Source organism: Pomacea canaliculata, linkage group LG1 (genome assembly GCF_003073045.1).
Source record: "Pomacea canaliculata isolate SZHN2017 linkage group LG1, ASM307304v1, whole genome shotgun sequence".
In the NCBI taxonomy this organism is placed as follows: Eukaryota; Metazoa; Mollusca; class Gastropoda; order Architaenioglossa; family Ampullariidae; genus Pomacea; species Pomacea canaliculata.
The window spans coordinates 35506649-35529338 of NC_037590.1; the positions used below are offsets into that span (position 1 = coordinate 35506649).

The 22690-nt window shown below is 39.1% G+C and overlaps 1 protein-coding gene across 1 annotated transcript in view; it reads left to right on the forward strand.

The window, feature by feature from the left end:
* Nucleotides 1-12139, forward strand: part of LOC112555713 (sodium-driven chloride bicarbonate exchanger-like) — a 50331-nt gene extending 38192 nt beyond the window's left edge. Inside the window, 6 exon segments of the mRNA XM_025224245.1 lie at nucleotides 136-314; nucleotides 705-777; nucleotides 1875-2120; nucleotides 2222-2353; nucleotides 2886-3091; nucleotides 5211-12139. Of these exon segments, the coding sequence (XP_025080030.1) occupies nucleotides 136-314; nucleotides 705-777; nucleotides 1875-2120; nucleotides 2222-2353; nucleotides 2886-3091; nucleotides 5211-5469 (1095 nt within the window). The 3' untranslated portion in view covers nucleotides 5470-12139.
* The last annotated feature ends 10551 nt before the right edge of the window (nucleotides 12140-22690 follow it).

Here is a 22690-nt window from a genome sequence, read left to right on the forward strand (position 1 = left end):
TTCAAAGTGAGTACTGTTTGACAATTCCATTCTTGTGACTCAAGAATGGCAAAATTCTGTTTGAGCTAAGGGTTTTTTGTAATCATTGAGGAATGAAACTGGACTTGGATCAATGTCTGTGTTTGTCTGAAACAGAAAGGAGGTGGTTATCACTTGGATCTCTTCATTGTAGCGGTGCTAATCATCATCTGCTCATTTCTGGGTCTGCCCTGGTTTGTTGCGGCTACTGTTCTGTCCATCAACCATGTGAACAGCTTGAAGAAGGAGTCACAGTGTTCTGCACCTGGTGAACAGCCAAAGTTCCTTGGTGTCAGGTTAGGAGAGTAGCTGGAAAGAAGAGTTTTTAAGTCAAGATTCAAAGCAGACTTTTTCACCTCACTCCAACCTTTCCAAAAACTCTGAAAGTTACTGAATTGCAGTGAATTAAAATAGGTGCATTAGCTTTTTTTCAATACGCAAAAGTGTAGCACCAATTAGGGATGTTTTTGAGGCCGTTTGAGTTTCTGTGACAAGTGCTGGTAGAATCAGAATATGAATATACAGATATTAATGTGGTGGTTGTGGGTGTAAGTTGTTAGTGCTTATTTGCCATTACTTGGTGACAGCGAGGCATTATGAAATGAGTACCCGGCAAGCAATGGTTGAGTTTGTTTGCTTGTTATTTGTTTGTTTTGTTTTAACTTAAAAATTGCTTTTCCTTGCAGAGAGCAACGAGTGACTGGAATGGCTATTTTCCTCTTCATTGGGATGTCTGTTATGCTGACCTCAGTTCTGAGAGTGAGTAGAGAATGGAAGAAAGCAGTGGGACTGTTAGGAATAGGTAGTCAGGGATTATTGCCCTTACCAGTATTTGAGTGTGTTTGCTGTGTCGTGGTTTCGCGTCAGAACCCGACATCATATTATGACGCAATTTTAGATTGTACAGAGAGTGAAAATTTTTTTGAAAGACAGCAGACTACGGGGAGACAAGAGATAGGAAAGACAGGTGGGAAAGAGGTCTTGCTGTACGTGTGGTTACAGAGGCCGGTAATAAGTGAACTAAGTTGCTTGCCTTGTTACGGAACTACTGAGGGACCCACTGGGAGTGAGGAATCCCAACGAAACCGCCGAGACGGTTGGGAGAAGTGACGAGACGTGGACGGAGTGTGTGGACTGTTCGCTTTGGATCTTGTGTGTTGATCCTAGAGAATATATTCGTGGTCGTCGACTAGGTGTCAGCACTTGCCGTATTAAGAATCGGAACTTGTGAATGGTTCCCCTAAGAGTTTTGTTCGTGGACATCGGCCAAATATTGCCAAGACTGCACTTTTAATTTCTGGACCAGGGAAAGGGAGGATTTTACCAGGAAGTTTTATTTTTGGTTTCTCAGACAATAACTTCAGGCAGTGCGGTGTGAGTAACTAGGACTTTAGCGAACTATTCGAAAAACAATCGTCAAATTTGATTTACAGGCCACGGCGTGAAAGACATCCAGTCTGTATATATAGTTCACAGTAACGTGTGTGTGTGTTTAAATATAAAATTTTCGTTGCCCACGACAAATCTATGTGATTTATGATTGAAAGAACACATGTGGGGACATATGTATACAGTGAGTGCGAGTAGTGTTAAATTGTGAAGTGACAGGGATCAATGCTTTACCAATGATTTTTATTCTTTTTACTGGAAGCCTAACTTATGGTGGTTCTGTTTTATATTTCTTTGTTTTATTCTAAATTTTTTCTTCTTTTAAAAGGACTCTTTTTGTTGTCATTCCGTAGTCTTTATTTTTAAATTAGAACTTTAAAAAAATTTAATGACTTGAAAAATAATTCCTAAATTCATATTGACAACTTAGATCCTTTCAATATTGATGAAAGACATTTTTATCACAGTTCATCCCAATGCCAGTGCTGTTTGGTGTCTTCCTGTACATGGGTGTATCCTCCCTTCGTGGAATGCAGCTTGTGGATCGCATTTCCATCTGGTTTATGCCTGCCAAATACCAACCAGACTACTTGTACCTGCGACATGTACGGACCAAACGTGTCCACCTCTTCACTATCATTCAGGTTCTCTGTCTTGTTGTGCTCTGGGTTATCAAGACAGTCAAGTCCATCTCCATTGCCTTCCCTCTCATGGTAAAGTTTTATATTTTTTTCTATTATTAATTTTTGAATTGTTGATAAATTTTATTTAATAATACATGAAGAATAAGGCAATCCTGTTTCTTGATATGCAGGTGCTTGCAATGTGCTTTGTGAGAAAAGGCATGGACAAGATCTTTGACCAGCGTGAACTAAAATGGTTGGATGACATCATGCCTGAAGCTCACAAGCGTGCCAAGGAAGATGAACAGATCAAGCAGGAGGAGGTAACAATTGCAAATCCTTCTTCATGTAATTTAGCATGAGATGTTCTTGGTATATCTAAATGTTGTAATATAACATGCAGTCCCTCTGCAATTCCCTGGTAATTCAGTATGAGATGTTCTCAGTGTGTCTACAAGTTATTCGCCAAGGAGAACTCCTAAGTATGATCCTTTATAGACTTCTGTAGATGTCTTGAAGTATACTCATCATCCACTCAACATCTATCAAGTGTTCAATTTTCTTATTAGAGTAGAGTAGCAAAAATAGCATCTAAACACTGCCAGCTTGCACAGTCTCGGTCTAAACTTTTGTTCCACTAGAACTGTCGTGCAGTTTATTTTTATTTTAGAATTAAAGATTTCTGTGTCGTCAAACACATGAGAGAGTAAGCTGTAACTTCTAGTAAAATTTTTTAAAGTGGTATTTTTGTTATCATTTCAGTGTTGTGAGCTTGAGATCATGCTTAGTTTGGGTTTTTTTTCCCCTATCAACTTTGAAACACATTCGCTTAATACATTCTCTAAAACTTTGCAGCAAAGACGCAGCCTAATAGAGGGCAGCACCAGCATCCCCTTAGCTGTCGGGCTTAACATGGAGCACATTACCATTACTGCCGACATTGACAAGGTTAACATCTCAGAAGAGGTATCCCGAACAGCACTGTGGAAAAGCATTGTACACAATGAGTCTTCTTCAAATCTCAATTCCAACAATGAGGAAAACAGATCAAGCACCAAACGGTAGGCATTTATGTGATGGTCTCAACAACATTTTTTAATGGCCAGTCACCATGGTAATTGACAATACATTAATATTGTTTTTTGTGCACAGGTTTTTTTTTAACTGAGTAAGATACACGATGAGATAGATTTAGGAACTTTTGACAAACCTTTAAAGAACTTAGTACGGATTTGAAATACCTAATCTAAATCTTATCAAGATATCTCTCATAGAAATATGTTTGGTATCTGCTAAAAAAAAACTATTGTGTATGTTAGGTTTGTATCTTTAAGGGAAAGACCCTTAAGTCTAGAATAACTTTGTTACACAATTCTTAGTAAAAACAGTCTCTCAAATGTAACTTTAATTCTTTCAAAAGTTGCTTGACATTTGCAACTCTTCGATTTTTTTTTCAGAAGCCATAACTGTGCTTGTACAGTGTAGTCATTATGTGATGAACCCAGGTGACCTTGTTATCAAAGTGTAAATTGAGTAGATTCATATAAAACTACTAGGAGTAGTGATCAGAAAGAATATGTGATTCGATTTCCAATGTAGAGAAGCCAAGAATTAGGAAAATATTGTTGACTTTCATCAAAATTCAAAGGATAAAGAAAGAACTTTAACTAAAAATGCAAAGTACAAGTACTTTATACTATTATTCAGCCCTTGGTGAAGAAGCATGTTAACCGCCCAGTTAACATGATATTTCGTTTCTAAACATCTACAGTAAAATTTATAGTTCTCAACAAATGTGTTAATGATATACAACATAGGTTAAGAACTAACTTTTTCAGGAATAAAGCATAGCCCCTGTAGATCACTTACTCTAATCACAAACTAATATCCCTGGACTGCTGGCAGACAATTTTTTCCAGTTAACTGCTAAAACGAGGCATTAGACGACATAGGTTCCAGTTTATTCACATTTCAGATTAACTACTAAAAGGAGGCATTAGGCGACATAGCTTCCGGTTTATTCACATTCTTTGTTACGGCTCGCCGAGACTAACGGTGGATCACTTTGCAAGAGGCTAAGCGTTGGTCTTGGCAGACAGAGAGCAGTCCACATATACACGTCCTTGCTCTAATTGCACTGGTTCAAAAGCAATGTCAGTCACAAAAACATGTAGATAGCTTACATTGATTTTCATAAAGCCTTTGTGATGAGATAAAAGCTATTGCCATTTGCTCCAAAAGAATGGTATTCATGGAAAGATACGTAGAGCCATCAAAGCAATGTATTAAGTTTTTAAGGGTAGAGTAAGAGTTTTGCAGGGATGTACCAGACTGCTTCAACTATCCCAGAGGTTTTACACAAATTTGTAGCCCACTTTGTTTTTCTTGTTCATTAATAAAGTAACGAGTGAAATACCACAAAAAAAAGTCTACATGGCATTCAGCTTTTACCTGACTTGGCCCAACTGTTTATTTTACTGTTAACTGATAAAATCTTACTAGTTTCTGGTATGGTAGATGGTCCACAAAATCAACTGACTGAATGTTGTGTCAAGTTGCCAGATACTTTGCTCTTGTGGTAAACATGGATAAATTTTAATGTTGCTTTTAGAAATCAGGGTTTTACAGCAAGAAGAGAACATTGATTTTATGATAGTAAACAGCTTGTTAAAGTGTACAGATATCTTGGTATAATTTACAGAATGCAAATAATAGTATTAGTGAAAACGTTTATCTGCTTGCTATAAAAAAAAAATTACTTAATGTAACAGAGCATCTAATACCTTGGTCTATAGTGAAAGCGGACACTATGCTAAATGTCTTGCATATTGGCTGAAGACACTATAGATGCCACACAAATGCTCACCCAAAAAAGCAGAGAACTGAGAGACAGAAAGCTGGTAATTTTATGATACTGATGACTACAACACATCATGGCTAAGATGGTGGAGATTATAATATAAACTTTTATACTTTTCCTGTTAGATTTGTCATTATTTAAATTATTACCTTTATATTGCATTTGCTGTCATATCTAAAATTCGTGCTGGTGGTTCCTAAAGAAGATATAGGATCTATAAGACTTTGTTAGGGCATTTCTGATGAGTTAATTTAATAAATACTTTGACTTCAGTTTTGGTTGTGCAAGTTTGTTTTTTTTAAAATCTATTATGTATTCAGCAGAAAACCCAAGAAACACAACAGTAAGAAATCTCGGGAAGCACTAGGAGAGCAGGGTCGGGCTAGTCCAGCTATCCAGGAGGTAGATGAGACAGTTGAGGCCAGTAGCCCCAGCAAGAAGAAAACGCCTGTCAAGTTTTACATCGATGAACATGAAGATGATGGAGAGAAAGAAAATCTTATCAAGGCTCCTGAGATTGTCATTGACCCACCCAGTGACATCCAACTTAATTCTCCAGAACAAGACTCGAGAGTATAAACTACAACATGCAAAGCTTTGTGTGTCTTGTCCTGGCATGGGAGGTGTGGAAAATTGCTCTGCAAGTCAGTTTTGGTTCTTGTGTACCAGCTTAAAAGTCTGTCAGACAATTTTCAACCTCCCTTGTTTCCCGGACATCACATCATGGAGTCTCCTTGTGGTACTAGAACTTCCTTCTGTTGCATAGTGTCTGTGGACGCAACTTGTAAGTCATCTAAAAGAAAGTATATCCCAAAGAAAGTAGATGATGATGCATATATTTAATGCTTACAATCTACAAAATGCTGCACAAAAGATTTGGAAGAAATTTTAACTTATTATCACTGCGATAAAAGCAGATTATCAGGATAAAACATTTTAAGCTGTTTCATTCTAGTTGATTTTATTATTTTGTTAAAGAAAGAATTTATTAAGGGATGTTTCAAAGTCTCTGGTGATAAATATCTACCATAGTTTCAATGTATTTGTTCTGTGCATTATGAAGTACCATATAGTTGGAGAGCAGGACTAATGTAATCAAAGGTTAGCATGAACGGCAGCGTGGTAGCCACTTGATGATTGTTATCATTATTTAACAATCAGATGCCTTTCAACGAAAAAAAAAAAAGACTTGAGAGAAACAGCCACTGCTGTATGTGAACTGTTAAATTTAATGATTCTAGCACACCTGTGGATTTTTACCTCTTTTATGCTGCTTTCAGAACACATGCAAATCTTGTCATAGCTGATAGATTTTTCTACTGGAATTATCAACATTATTAGAAAGTAGTTTTCTGTATCATCACTTAGAGACGTAATATCAACACATAAAGCAACATCAAGTCTTATCTGTAAACAGTGTTGTAGTTTTTCTGGGTTTACAGAGAAGGTGGCCAGCTTGAAGGCATAAAGAGCTGGATTTATCTTCCTGTTTTATTTATTGTTAGTACAATTCTAATCATGAGGAGATAAGTGGAAATTTTATTTCAGAAAATTGCCTTGTATTTCATTGAGGTCATGCCTTAGAATTGTGTTTCCTGACATTTGCTGTTGAATCAATGTTGATATATTCAGTTCAACATGTCAGTGTGTTCCCACTTATTAGACTGATACTGATGGTGTGATATAAATGATGAGCAATGCTTCTGTCCATTATGTTTTATTCCTTATTTTGAAGAAAAAGGTAAAAAAAAAAATTAATTTTTTTTATAAAAATAACCATGTCCTCACAAAGCAGATATTTTTGTGCTTCATTCAAACAGCTTTACCATTTTCCACTAGGTTTTAGAATTTTCAGTCATCAAGTGATTCTGATGAATTCTACATTTATTTCTCATTGCTGACTGGCAACTTAAAGTAGATTTTGTTTCTTTTAAATTATTTTAGCTGCTTTTATAGATCGTAAAATGTTGCATAATTATCAACCTATCTTGTATGTATGCTGTTAGAGGTGGTTGGTTAGGTGTTGCGTCACTTTTATAATGTGTTAGGCATCAGTATCAGTTGCATGTCTTGAAAAGATTACTGATTTTGTGGGACAGCCAAAACATTCTATAGCAAATATTGTGCATCATAGACCTGTTTAATGCAAAATTAGTGTAAGCATGCATGCAGAAAACAAATGACTGCGTTCCTGACACTTTGCATTTGCAGCTATTTAATACTTGGCCCTTACATTCTATGGCCTGCTTGATGAGTTCATTTCCTTTTTGTGGTTAAAATACCTTGTAGAAAATATGGATCAAAAATTTGTCATGATGATACTTTTTTTGGGGGCCGGGTGTAAATCTGACTTATCAAATGTTAAGAGCATTGGTGTATTTACATCAAGTGTTTGAAATTTGTTATCTCCAGTGCAGGTTTAATTATATTTTGTGATCAAAGTCTGCTGTCTGATTTCAAATATAATGTAACGTGCATTTTTTTTCTTTTTGAATAAGAATGATCTGCAAAAATCAACAGCAATTTTTTTTAAAGAATAGAAAAATCATTTATAATTTCCTTTATAAGTATTTAATATTGCCATGGTTATTTTTTAACCATCCGAGTTTTAATTGTTTGGATAGATTTTAAGTTTATTTAGCAATTTTACAGAAGTTTGTGATATTTCTGGAAATTCCATAACTATTCCTTGCATATAAGTGTGCTGTTTGTAGTGATGTTTTGAGTAGTATATGCTCAGTGCTTGCTTTGCAGCTCCAGAGATCAACATGATAATCCATAATAGTCATTGCAAGATATTTGCCACAGATTTATGTGCTTGTGATTAGCTGAATTGTGTACAGAAATGTGAGTTTGAAATCCAATAATTTAAGAGATGTTAAAACTTTAGATCCAGCTATTCATTTTGGGCAGAGCAGCATTTCCAATAGCCTCAGGAAGCTTAGTACTTGCTACACAAACAAAACTAATTGTAACTGAATGGGGTACAGTTGATATATTCATTTGGTAGACTAAAGAAGACATTGAAAATTAACCACTGAATGCTGAGTAACTTTTTGAGTGACTTCATTTATCTTGGCCAAATGTTCAGGGTTGTTGTCTCTATCTTATCTATTTAACATTCTCTTTCAGCATCAGCATAGCATTTAGCTTGTGCTTTTTGCACCGTTTATGGCTACCATAAAGTGTAGGCAATCATTATGTGTCTAAGCTCATATTATTAATGCACTCAAAAGATAATGATATATTGTTCCTTTACATATTTGATATTTAACCATAGAAAATTACCTCTTTTGCAGTCTTCGTTATTGTCTTATTATCTTTACCTCTGTCTTGCTAATCATGGTGCTTAGGTTGTCAACAGAAAAGAAAGAGAAGAATGGAAATCCAAATATATGAAATTAAGATGTTGCTATCTTCAGATCAGTTTAGGAAAGATTAATATGTACCCTCACATTTTCTTTCCCTTGTTGACACAGATTTTTGCTGCCTGTTACCTATAGAAAAGATATCAGGTCAACATGAGCTGTGGATCAGTTTTCATTTCTAAATTTTAATAAACCAATCTAATGCAAACACAGCAGTATGCCAAACTGATAGTTTGGTGAAGATTTGTTGCTTGCAGTGTGTGCATTTTTGCCATAGTGATGTCATCATTTGTTTTTGTTAAGGAGTTCTATAATGCAAATCTGTGTTAATCTGAATGGTAGATTTTTTTGTGCTGTAACGTAAGACATTATTGTGCTCACATAAATGTTCTTATTAACTTATAGCATTCTTGGCTTTTCCAAGAATATCATGGATGCTTGTAAGAGAGTGTATGGAGAAAGATGATCTTAGCTGCTTGATACGGATTGTTAGCATGATGAGAGGATGCCTTAGCTTGAAGAAGGCTGGGGACGGAGTAGAGTGGTTTGGTCAGCATAAGCTAACATTTTGAAGAGGCAGTGTGATACTTTGTTAAAGTCTTTTGATTTCCAAGAAAAGCTTATGGTTTGTTTCATTAATGACTGGTTTATAAACTTTGAAATTCAGTCATGTTGAAGATACAGGTGAAGATCCAATGCCTATCCTGTCTCATTTCAAAAGCTTCTGGTTTGCTTTTGCAAGAAAACAGTTTTCTCTTATGTGCATAATCATGATTACATGATCTGTTGTTGGAGATCTTCAGAGCATCACCCAGGCATTTAAATGCTGTGTATTATTCTTATGAACAGTAATGTGATATATGTTGTATTGACAATTTTTTCACAGCAGCAAAATATGTTGCTTCACCACAGCATGTCCATAAGTAAAAGATATATTCATCCCATTCCTTTCAAAAAAGCTTATCTCCAGTCTTCATGATATGGAGTTGGGAGGAGGAAGTGGGTACCCTAATTTTCTTTCTTACATTTGATGTCATGAGGTCAGCCCTCCCAATCCATAGGTAGCTAACCCTTGCTAATGAGCATAAAGCATGATACACAGCTTGCTAAGATGGCAGAAAGCCGCCTTCATTTACCAGTTTTATCTTATGCATGTAACTGAGGGTTTTTATTTTACCTTCTTTTCATTTCTTATTACACTGTCCCAGTATCAGATTTGGTTACCTGTACAATTTTGGCAATTACAGAGTTATTAGTATTTCAATATGCTGTTAAAGCACAAAATATGTTTTGGAGAGTTTCAAAAATGCATTTTCAATATTGTGTTTCTTCATTTGGCAGTCATTTAGTCTTGGTACTTCAGTGGGGAGTAAAAAATGTGCCATGCTGTTACTTCAAACTATGTTTGGGTCATTGTGCAATAGGCTGGATTGCATGCAGTCATGCAGAGAGATGCACAAAGTGTCCTATGTTTCTTGCAATAAGATAGTAAGTAACAAAAATTTTTAAATCTAAATGTATAATTTTTTCACTGAAAATTAAGATTTGCCTTGACCTGAGGTGCAGCTCTCTGAGCCTCATGGCCTCTAGGTCACCATTCCAGACAGTTGACCATTGTAGAATGTGTGCCAGAAGGATCTACCTCTAACGCAGGGAAAATGAAACAGCTTATCTAGCCATTAGTCACTATTCGCTTTTTTAAATCACCTAGAAAAATTTGTCAGACTGGGACAGAGTAAGTCAGTCTTTGTTGTGTAGAGCTGAAAACCAGGAGACTAAAAACTGCTCAGTTGCCCATGCAGAGTAAAATCCTACTTGGTCATTAGAAATCTTTTCAGTTTTTACTTGAGATTTGTTGACAGGATTGCAATGTATTTCTACAATACTGGAATCTGGAAGCCACAGCATCTGTGATGTAGGTGACTAAGTAATCTAGTCCATGTACTGTTTTCTTTCCCCACTACAAAAAACCAAATGTATTATTTATTCAAGCAAGCATACTTTATACATTTTCTCCATTGGCCTTCTTCCAATGGGGAAGTGGATATTGAGTGGTTAGTGCACTGGTGTTAGAACTCAAAGGCGTACTGGTTTAATGCCTATGTGACACAGCAAACTGCCCCCAGTTGACTGAGCTGTCAGAAATGGGTATTTGACTCCATAGAGGGTTGGAGAAGGTGAGGGAGAGGAAATGGGTACCACCCTCACAAAAAGCTGGCCTCAAGAAAAGAGAAGTTTCTAACACCTTACCAATGACATATGAGTGGTTAGGGATGACATTCACCTTTACCTCTTCCACACGTAAACCTCTCCGATTTACAAAGCTGGTATAACTGTATATATAAATGTGTTCTTTTTTATGTTATTATTACTATTTATTGCATTTCCAATATCGTGTATTTGGCATATCTGATTTTTGTTTGTGCTCAGGCTGAAATGGAATGGGAGACAATTTTAAATATGCAAAAATGGGGGTATTTTGGTATGTAATCTGAAATTTCACATGCAGTGTTCTAGCTCAAAAGCAACAAATATTAAGAAGGCTGCAGTACCATGGCTAATATATCTAGTCCAGAAGTGGAATATTTTGTCATCATTAAGTATTTACTGACTACATGTATTTTGAAGATGTAAGCACAATAACTTGATATGTAATAGTCATATGAACTAAAATATACAAATATGCGTGATTTTTGAAATGTTTTTACTTCTATTATGTGTACTTTCAAGTGTGTTTTTGCTTGTTGGGGTAAAATTTCAGTGCAGTATTTTGGGGGCTTTTGTTCCTTATTGTTTTGACATTGTGATCCAAATGAAAAACTTCTCACAAGAATATGGCACTGCCTTGGTAGATGATACTAAGTAAGCACTGACGAGATCTGAACATAAAGTCAGCAGAAGATATGTAGTCTTGTCCATGTAGTCCAGTTGCGGGCTTAAATTCATGTATTCTGTGATTGTGTTCACCTTAAGTTTTAAACATCCAGGCATACACTTATTTTCACTTGTGTTATCAAATTAAAGATGTTTGCACTTTTGAGTTACTTACACTATGAAGATGTTCCTTCACTTGAGGATCTGTCAGAAACATGTGCACTGTATTTGACATAGTCACTGTTATAAGTGTGACTGGACATGGTCTCTTGGTAGTCGATTTATGTAGTGAAGAGTTGAGAAGGTAGATTCAGTTACTTGTTTGTTCAAAATTGAAAACAATATAAAATAGATTGTCATTTACTTTAGTATTGTGATTTAACATTGTTTTATGTTTTTCTTTTGTCATTAATATATGTATATATCAGTTTTTCTTTATTCCCTCCTTGCTGTTTCTGTGCGTTACAATGATTACTTTAGGTTGTTAGGGAGGTAATTGTTATAAGCCGCTGTTGGATCAGTGCTCTAGGCAGTGTAATTTGTTTCATTCTTTGTGGTGCTGTTGACAGTTCCTATTTTTGCCACATTCTTGTACTGGAAGCCAGTTCTGGTTTCCTTTTTGTAATGGCATTAATTTACATGCGTAATGTTGCAGAAGAAATGTCGCAGTTGATGAAAGTGGTCGACGGCTAGATGGTTAATGTCCCTACCAAGTACAGAAATGAATGTGGTAAGTATATACCAAAGCATTCACATGCTGCAGAGCTCCGCTCTCGACAACTTCCTATTTCCCATCCCCTCAACTCCTCAGGTTCCGAGAAGGCTGGCATCACTGACTGGTGTGTCAACAAAATGTGATTTCATCCTCAGAACTGTGTTGCCCTCACACACCAGTAGATGAAACCAACAAACATTGTATGCTGTGTATGATAAAAGCATTACACATGTTCAGTACCAGTTTTATTTGTTGGGAATGAATGGCTAGATTCAATAAAATATATCTTTTATGGGCTGCTCTTTGGTTATTGATATACTTGGGTTTGTTCATGCTACAAAATCTTGAGGTTTTGACTGCATCAAGCTTTGTGTTTGGCAATCCAACATTCCTCACACAAAAAAAGTTGGCAGATCTAAACATATAAAAGTAATCGGACCGAGTTGTTGCCACATCTGTATAATGTGATATGTCTTTTAATTTTTGCATTTTTTTAAATTTTCTTATCAGCGGCATTGACTGCTTTTTCTTTTCTCTGACAAGCAGGTGTGATATCTCTTGTCTTCTGTGTCATGATAAATTTGCTCTCATCTCTCCTACTTTTCTGTAAGTTACATTATCATCCTCCAAATATCACATCTCCAAAGAGACCACAATTCAGCTTAATTACATGATGACAGAGTTCTCAAAACAATCAGCACAGACAACAGGACCACAAAAACGAGTTTGCTGAGAAAAAAAAACAAAGGAGGGAAAACCTTTTATCCGTTGATTTAGTCACTTATAAATTTTGCGGTCTTCTTTGAGGCAAGCTAAACACATTACCGTCCCATTGCCTTTTTTCTCCTATGTGTAACAGCCTGTAAATATCAGAAATAAGCAACAAAAAAACAAAAAAAACAAGACTGCGAGTGAACACATCTGCCGGCGTACCTGATGTGGGGTATTAATCAGCAGAAAAAAACCATCGGCAACTAGATGGTAGCTCCATAGAAAGTGTTTAACATATTCACAAGTTATTCGGGCTGACAAAGAGGCTCTGCTATGAGGATATCTTCAAACGACTTACATCTGGGGCAAATATTGGTGAATTCTTTGTGTAAACAAACAATTTTTGGTCTACAACAAATATCGGCGTCGAGTAGTAGGTGAGATACGATGCCGAGACAGGAGATTAATCGGAAACCCCACATATCTAAGTCGCTGCTTATTTTATATATGTTTGTAGTGATTGTGACTAAACAAAAGTTGTTGTCCTGGGCTGACAATAAAGTTTGATTTGAGTAAGATTTAAAGGGAAGCGAAAAACTGGTTTATGTTTTCAGTGATGGGACAGCTATGGCATGGGTGGGAGGTGTTTGAGGAAAGAGCCTCCATCGTCACTCCCTCCCTACCTCATCCTGCTTACTATTTTTATACTCTGAAGTGGAAAAGGTGCGAAAATACAAACCAGCCATAAACGTAAGTCGTCTCCGCTGTTGTCAGTTCAAGTCTCTCAACAAAACAGCTCGTAAAGCTCCCGCGTGCACGCATCGCCCCCTGACGAACCTTCGGGCTAGGCGCACTGCTGTTGTCATAAATGTCCGTCTCACATTGTAACTAACTTGTTTTTGTTGTAAAGATAACATATATATATATTAGTGCTAGGTTATGCCTTGATAAATTACACCTATGCAGCATTGACAAATCAGTGCTAACAAACATGCACTAAGTATAAGCATGATTTTGTTTAATTATAAGAGCCTGGTGTAAGGCAGCAATTAATATCTGAGACAGTTCATGCTCAGATAAGAGGGCAGCAGTCTTTCAGTTTAACTGTCAAATAGTCCTATCGATTCTGGAATAAACAGGTATAGGAAAAACTGCAGGAGCATTTATCATCGTTTACCTATTAATACCAATATTGACAAAATTGTTGATTTACGACTGATGAGACGTGTGTCCATCTGCAAATGTCAATATTGTCGTCTGGTACTTAGAGCTAGGAAATGGAACCATGTCATTCCTCTCCGTTTTCTTCACTGGCTTCCCATCCGTTCTCGCATCCAGTACAAACTGTCCGTGCTGTGTTTTAATTTATTTTCTGGCACCTGCCATGATTATTTCTCTGAACTGCTCTTCCCTTACATCCCAGCTAGACAACTCCGCTCCTCGTCTGATGATCGTCTTCTTACTGTTCCTGTCATCAAAACAACAACATATGGCCACAGGACTTTTGTTATTGGGCAGCGAAACAATGAACTCCCTCCCTGTCCATATTCACCACCTACCTACTATTGAATCCTTTAAACGTGCACTGAAAACACACCTCTTATTGCTACTTCCCTGCTCGTCTTCCTTTTGCAAAATAATATTTTCAGTCCTTATTACTTGGATCCTCTTTTTTGTATCCTTGGATACATTTTTATGTTTGTCTTTTATTCGTCATCAGTACTGTTGTTTATCCTTCCGTCGTTCATAAGCTGTTTGCTTGTTCTTCTGTCCCTCGTATGTTGTCCACGTCTCGTACTAAAAGCATGCCCCTTGGGGGTGTGAGTATGCTCTACATAAAATATGCATTTTTATTATTCATTTTAATTGCAATGATACAGACTATATAATAAGGGATAGGCAAAGAGGAGAAAAAAAATCAGGATGGATTGGGAGCGTCTAAACATGAGACAGGTAAACTACTTTCTTCCTTGATAATGGCTCGGTCCCCTAACAATTTCGGAATTGATGGACTGATTCTGAACGAGGGTAGAGCATCTCTGTTAGCCTCTATGTCCCATATCCTGCATTCATTTGTAAGCTTCTGCGACAGTTTTCAGTCTATTACTTCCTAACAAAATACAGTTAACAAAGAGTATGTGTGTGAATGCTTTATGTAAGTTTTAAAATCTTGCGGCATGTGTGACAGTGACAAGAATCGACTCTGTGAAAGGCTAGTGCCAAAGCTCGTTATTTATCTGCATCTCCGAAGGACAAGCCCTCGACAGCTATGACGAGAAGGACATAAACCGCGCGAGACTCATTCTTTAAATTTTCCTTGAGGGTGCTCTACCCCTCTCGTCGTCTTTATGACCAACATTTGCTGGGATTCGCTGTGAATTCATCTTTCGTCAGGCGTGGTTTGACATCGAAATGAAAATGAATTTATCCACGGTTCCACACCGGTAATGGACACTTACCAAGGTCTGTGAGAGGAGAATAACAATGTGCGAGGATGTGATTTCCGAGAAGGGAAGCAAAAACAAAAATCACAAACCAATATTCTGAATTAATGCATCCTGTTAATGTTGCTGTCGGGGTAACATTCTGTCAGTATGTTTACTGCTTACCTTACTGATGTTATCTTCATGAATTCGCACATAAAGGCACACGTGTCTGTAAGTAGCAATTCACTGTCTTTCATAAATACTCCACTGAGCACTCGAGCATTTCTTGTTGAGGAAGTTTTAAATAAAGTCGTTTGTTCTTTCCTTTGTTTCTGATCCCAGCTAAGGTTCAGACATCACGGTAGTTAAATCTCTCTCTCTCCTGCACTGGCAGCCTGGGGTGTGTGGGAAGGTGGCAGAAAGGTCAGGTGATGCGATCAGAGATGTGTACAGATTCATGATGTGATAGTCTTTGAAATGATGGCCACCTTGGTCCAGTGCACCAGAACTGTGGGTGTAGGCTCTGAATGCTGGCTAGTTAAATAGCATCATGGTCAAATGGTTATCTTACTGTTGTATCGATGAATTGATGTGCCCTTCATAATCTGTCTAAAAATTTTTTTTCGGATTGTGTTTGTTGTTTTTTGTTTGTTTGTTTGTTTGTTTGTTTTTTTGTTTTTTGTGGAGTGTGTTGAGGTGGGGTCTTGATTGTTGCCCTTTAAAAGACAACACGAACTGCTCAGCAAAAAAAAAAAAAAACAACATAAAAAGCCCACTGGCAATAGAGCATAAAACATCACAAAAACATAGATCCGGTGTTTTTTTTGTTTTTTTATTTGAAGAGACACGAGAAATATTATATTAAAGTTTTCTCTTAACCACACCCGGATTTGTCTAGAAAACAGGAAGTGACGAAAGGGAAGTATTTCTAAAGATAGCATCGTCTGCATGAGCTGAATTCGAAGAGGAAAGTTGTCATCCTCGATAAAAGTAAACAGACACAATGTGCTGTTACTGAATGTTTTCTTCGACTCTCAGAAAAAGTTAGTTTGTACTCATTTAGGAAATCCTGAAGATAATGGTAACACGCCAGTGGATTAACTTTGTTCAGAGATGTGTCTGTACAGCTGTTCAGACGTGCCGTGTGAACTTCGTCCCTACACCGTATTTTTGCTCAAACCATTTCAAAATGGATTGTTATTGTCACTTATACAGTACCAGCAAGTCTTGGACTTCTCAGTAAACCACTGACAGTGTGAGGGCACATTGATGTGTGTGCTCCAAACAGCTGAAAGACAATTGAGGGAGACAAACATGCGAGGAACACGTGCTAATATCAGTAAGTAAATAGTGAATTTTGCATACAGCTAAATGAGGAAGAAATAAGTTTTTACATCGATAAATATGTATCAGCTTTTTATGATGTCTTTTTAATGTCATTATTATCAGCAGTCAGTTGCAACTATAAAATAAAAGTGCAATGCTGGAAATTAACCATCTATCAAATTAAAAAAAAAGGACAGGAGTTTATGTTAGATAAACGCACATTTGAAATGTGTTTATATTTTATTAACCCTAATGCACCTGGAAAAATTAACTCAAATGTACCCACTTAGTAACAGAATCAATAATAAAACAACGTCCAACAAATAATAACGATTATAACAACAGAATAACTACAACAGCTTTCCTGTATAGGGGACGATGCGCTTACATAGACATAGAAGAAAGATGTTTTCCCCCAGGCTCAGCCGGACCGTGACAGAATGCCATAAAAGGCATCTAACACACACAGGGATCCCCACTTCCTGCTCACTCAGCCATGTCAGTCTCTCCTCTCCCGCCACCTTCCTCAACCTCCTCAAAACAACTCTGTCAACAGACGGGGGAAAGGGCACTACTGTTTCCTAATCACTTTTTTGTGGGAGAAAGGGGAGGTGGAGACCGTTGTCACTTTTAGACACCGTTTCTATGGATCTTCCGGAAATCGTTTGAGTCATTTATGATCTTTTTTGCCGTAATTTATAAGTTGGGGATGGTCACGGACAGTGATTTTAAGTCGGAAGATATCAAAACTGTGATTGTGTGTGCTTCTTTTCCCTTCCGTCCACTACTTTCTCTTGTTCACGAGGCTGCAAGATGAAGCAGGGTGCACAAAGGTGTGTCGTAAATCCGTTACCTGTCACACTTCACCTTGCCGTCGGTCAGGGGACGTCATCCCTGCCTGGCTGAGTGCCGTCCCCTCCCAGCACTGACTCCTTCAGGTGGGCTAGTAGACGTTGGGTGGTGCCTCCTTCCTGCTGGTGTTAACAACGCCGGTCGAAGGACGTGTGAATGTCAAGAGGAGAGACCGGCGCCAAGTGGCAAGGCACGAGCCGAGGACTTCTACATCCGGGCCTTGCAGCTTTCCCCCTTCGTCATTTCCCTCCTCCCAAAAAAAGGGATTCGCGATAGCTCAGTCACTCGATCAGTCAACCCTCATTAGAGTTTGCTTATCGTAAAATGGGCAAAACTTTACCGTGCAGAAACTGAAGATGTTATTTGTCTCTTGTTTCCGCAAATTAGCACAGATACATACATTTCATAATAATCTCACAACTTCTTCTTGTATTCTTCCCAATTACTCCAGATACTATGCAATCAGTCGTCCATTGACCGATACCTGTCGGGGATGCACAGGACAGACGCAGCAGCTGGCAGGGCCGCCACACTTGCCTATTGTGGCGATAGTCAGCAGGTCCTGTACAGGACGACCAGTCCAGTCTTGAATGCCTTGAATGATAGTTTTCGACAAAGTGTCGTGTCGGTTCACATGGTCAAAGATCATCTTACGTCGTCTGACTGACGAAAGTAGAGGTTCCTAGTGTTCTACGAGTGTTTCATCTTGTTTCGTACAAACTCGTTGGTTTTGTGTTTTCTGCATGAGATCCGGAGCAGCTGCTTAGGCACTTGTTCTCTAGAATGCCTGTTTCTATTAATTTCTTACATAACATTTCTCCTGCCAAGTTTAGTCCTCAATCATCTAAAATGACAATGACAATGACAACTTTATTTGTCCTAGTGAGCAGTTTAAACATTGGAATGACAAAATATATTTATTGTACAGATCTGGTATGTTAATTAGTTGTTGTCTATATGATTTTAGCAAAATGAACTACAAAAGGTTCAAATCCTTAGCAGTGCATCATATTACAATGTAGTGTTTCACATTGAAAACAATGGACTCTGATAGCAGTGACAACTGAATTTTAACAGTAGTCTTTGATAGGTGACCACGTGACCCAGCAGGACAGTCACATCTTTATTACCTTCAAGGTACGAACTACCTTACGAACATGGAGTGTACTGGTCGACCCATGTAGGACTTTCTCAAGACAGGTGTGATGGGCGGACTTTGTCAGCCCGACCACCGCCACCACCTAAGGGACGAATGACTGAAAGACAATCAGTGCTTTATCGCATTATGTATTTCATTTTTTTAAATCTATCTCAGAAGATTAACCCGTCTACTCATCTAATTATGTTTGATGAATGTGTTAAATATTTATTTATATAGCATTGAATAAAATACTATATATTCATAGTATGTAATTCACGATCAGGGAAAAAATACATTCATGCATGTGTGAGTACTGTTACTTCATTCACACATGCGTCTGCATAAATGCAAGCATTTTTCGGGAGCCCACCCTGCACTGTACAACGAGTCAGCTGCTGCTCTGTGCGTTTAACTGTGGCAGATGACTGATGGATAGGAAGAAGGCCACGGGTCTTGTGTCAGTACCTTTCCTTGCAGGGAATGGGAAACAAAGAGTGCCCTTGTACTTGTACACTCTTCGCTCTCTCTCCCCACCCCTCTCCTGCCCCTGTAGAGATGTCGAGACAGAAAACGGCCGGATGAATCTATCATCGCCAGTCATCGCCATGACCTCCATGGCCTTAGCGCACTCATCGCTTTTTAACGGAATCGTGTGCCAGGCTCCGTTATCGTTCTTAAAGAAGATGCAAATCGTGAAGTACAACATCTCTAGTTTTTAAAACATTATATATTTCTTATGTTTCCTATTTATTTAGGCTTGGTGGGAAACTGACAACCCTTTGGAGAGGTCCACAGACTGAAGGTGATGCAAGAGAATCCACAAAAAAATGATTCTTCGGTAATCAAGATTTTAATTTTTTTTAAAATTTTTTTAAGTGAATCATTGATTGGCTGATAGTGGGTGGGGATGATTGGAGCAAGCATCAGAGCCAACAACCACACGAACAGATGGACATGATGCTGAGCTGCTCCAGCGCCATTACTCGGGAGACTGCACATCCTGTTCGGGACTGTCAGATGATGCAATTGTCGCCAAAGCTGTTATTATCATCTCTGGGAAACTGGGAAAACTCATCTACACAATTTGTTTCCGACACAGATTTACGCCTCGCTCCGGACAGACTGTCACGGGCGGCTGTAAGCTTTCTGGTAATCCTGGTAATCCTGGTAATCCGGGTAATCCGGGTAATCCCAGGCGGCATCGGGTTACGTGCGTGCACGTGTACAGCCTGCACACAATGCGCAGATGAACGACCTTCATAACCCGAACGTGGAGTGAATACAGTTTCCCTTCACTCGTCATCGACACACGTTTGAGATCTTCCAAACATTGTGAGCTCCATTCTTTCGTTTTTCATACTGCTTGCCTACGACCCAGAAACTTACTCGGTTTTCTGCTTATGAAGATGCAAAAGCTTGACGAGAGACCATGGACAAAGCTCAGTCGTGAATCCTGAAGTCTTCTGACGTTTCGTCCCGACACGAGAGAAGAAGGAAATGAAGACAACAAAAGATAGATGAACAGGAAGTGGAGGAAAGGCGCAGCACATAGGTGTGGGTATATAATCGAGGAGACGGTAAAACCGTGATAAAAAAATCTTCCCGAGCACTACACTACAATAAATCAGCGGATAAGGTGGGGACGGAGGGAAGGACTGCTTTTCGGCAAATCGTGACTCGACGAGGACTGACGGTCGAGTGCTGTGACAGACAAGGGAGCTGGTCCGCCATCTCTAGACTTGATCCACTCCACAGCGCATGCGTGCGACAGTCATTTAAAGGAGCAATACAGAAAAATTCGGGATTTGGTTGAGAAGGAACGAGAGGGGCACGGTGCTCACCTGTTCGCCAGCGTTGACTACGCGCGTGCTGTGGGTGTCGCGCGTGTCGCCGGCAGTGGGCTCTGCGACTGTCGCACTCAGAGGATAAGGGCAACAAATATTTTGCTGTGCGTCGTTCTACGTTGCTGTGTGCGGTCAGAAGACTCGTTAAAAGGAGTGATAACTGTAAGTAAATTACAAGTTTTTATGAAAAATTAGTCCGAGTTATCTCTCCCCGCCACCTACCCTTCTCTCTATCAGTCGCTCTTTCTTGTCATATGTCTTCCAGCCTTTCTCCCACCTTGCTATGAACGGAGAGATGAAGTAGATTCAGCCTGTTTAAATCTGCATTTTTTCGCTGGCATTTTCACCAAATTCCCAACATTTCTTGAAATTCTGTTTGTGTGATAACATCGCGTGCGATTATCACACGTGTCTCCTAAATATTACAAACTTTAAGGCTTGTGATATCGTCAAAAGAACTTGATCATGAAAGAGTAAAGAATTCCCAGTTAGATTCTCTTGAAAGTATGTTTTGCAAATGTTTTCACATGTACAACTCTAGAAAATACCAAATCTTGCTCGAAGAAGAAATTCTGAATCCGAGATATCGGGTTTACTGATGATAACCGTCATCACATTTGCATAAACTTCGATTTTCGTGCACTATAATTAACAATCTAAGTTTGCTGGTGACTTTTTAAAATTCTCATATAATCTTATTTAACAAAAAGTTTTTTAAGGACACATTCATGACATCACAAGCACTCGGCAAGAACGTGCATCATATTGAGTCTTCACAGGTATGCAGTCAGGTACCACACAAAGGGTGACACACCCTTACTTACTCAGTAGAAGGATAAGTCGTATAGCTTCGTGACTGAGTTCAGCATTTTTTAAAAAGTAAGAAATAAACTCGACGGATTTCAAAAGAGGCACCACAACATCGACCCACTTACCTGAAAATCTGGTCTACTACCGAGAACTGCAACGTGCAAGACATATCATGTATCAAATGCTGTACATATTCCATCCCCACCCTACACCCCTCTATCCACCACCAAAACGCGGTTGTGAATAAATTTTCGTGCTTCTAAGCTTGCAGTGTGTAAAGGAGACTCGCTAGCAATCTTTCGGGACATCTTGACAGAAGAGCACTTCAAAGTTGCCCTCGCAGAAGTGGTTTTGCTATAAGGTCCTCCGGCGGGACAACACCTCAGTGGAAAGTAACAGTTCATGTTTTTTTCCTCCACAAAGATGAGTAATCAAGGCCACGACGGGTCACGCATAGTCACGGGTGGCTTGCCAGCAGTTCCACTATCCACCCGACACTGGGTCCTGGCGATGCGGCGAGCTGGGTACCTTTCGGCACCCGAGACAGGATGTAAATTAAGCCCTAGTGAAGCCAGCTGCTAATTATAGTCCATTCTACGAAGTAGTAATGTACGGCCCTTCGCCGTAGTGGTGTTACGCCATCTGTACGTCCAGCAGCTGCGCCGTGAGGTCAACGTGCAATGGCCTCGTGACTACGACAGCGTTGTTTTGATGAGATGGATGGGAAATCGAAAGATTTCATCCTAAGTAACTGCGGTACACCTGTACCATGATGCTGATCCCAGTCGACAGAACACGACTCGGTCCCCACCTTCCGTTCGTCATCCACACTGAGAAGGAGCGAGCGTAGACGTGGGAAGAACGACAGCAGCTGTTGATCACGTGTTCCCCATAAAGCACCTCTCCTTTCCTCAAGGTGTCATCGTGTCTCTGTCTTTGAGACAATGTATTGGTTGGGTGGAGTAATTGTCTTCAAACTGTTGTTAGGATCAGGGGAGGAGCATCCGGTTCTGTAGTGATTGAAACACTCGTTTGTCACCACTGCAGTTCAAATCTCGTCTTGACACGCGGTGTGTGGCACCTGTTCGAAGGCCTACCTGTCAGAGGGTTTTCTATGGCTATTCTGGTTTCTTCACACACCTGTCCCCTCTCTTAGTGCGAAATCATCTCTAGGCGTAAACACTTTCTCTTCTTGAAAGCAACCAACTTAGGAAGGGGAGTAAGTAAGTCATCATAAACCATTCGCTTAAGTACACACCTAAACTCGCTCAGTCTCTCTCACGCCTTTCACAGAATACATGTGACAAGCTCACAAGCGGTCAGTTTTACATATGTCAGAGGTCAGCCAGTCAAGTATATCCTGGGCTGGCATTCTTGCTAGAAATTACCTCACGATCCTAGTGTCTCCAGTCTCAAACTCCCTGCTGGTTACCTGTGCTCGTTCTGTGTTCTTGGTATATGTTATCTGTATGATGATGGTCCGAGGTTGGCCGGACCACGTGCTATACGTCCAATCCACCCCCTTCCCCTGCATGTGTCGAAGGTCACCTAACTGGGTGTGTTCCTGTCCTGTTTTGAAGTGACATATTTTTGGACACCCTTACGCCCTTTTCTGATGCTGACCGCATTCTCGACAACCTGTGACAGACGCTTGCGCCTGATGAATATGGAATGTCAAGCGTGAAATGTTTTGTTGTTTTCTTCTCAAACGATGCCGCGCTGAGTGATTCGCT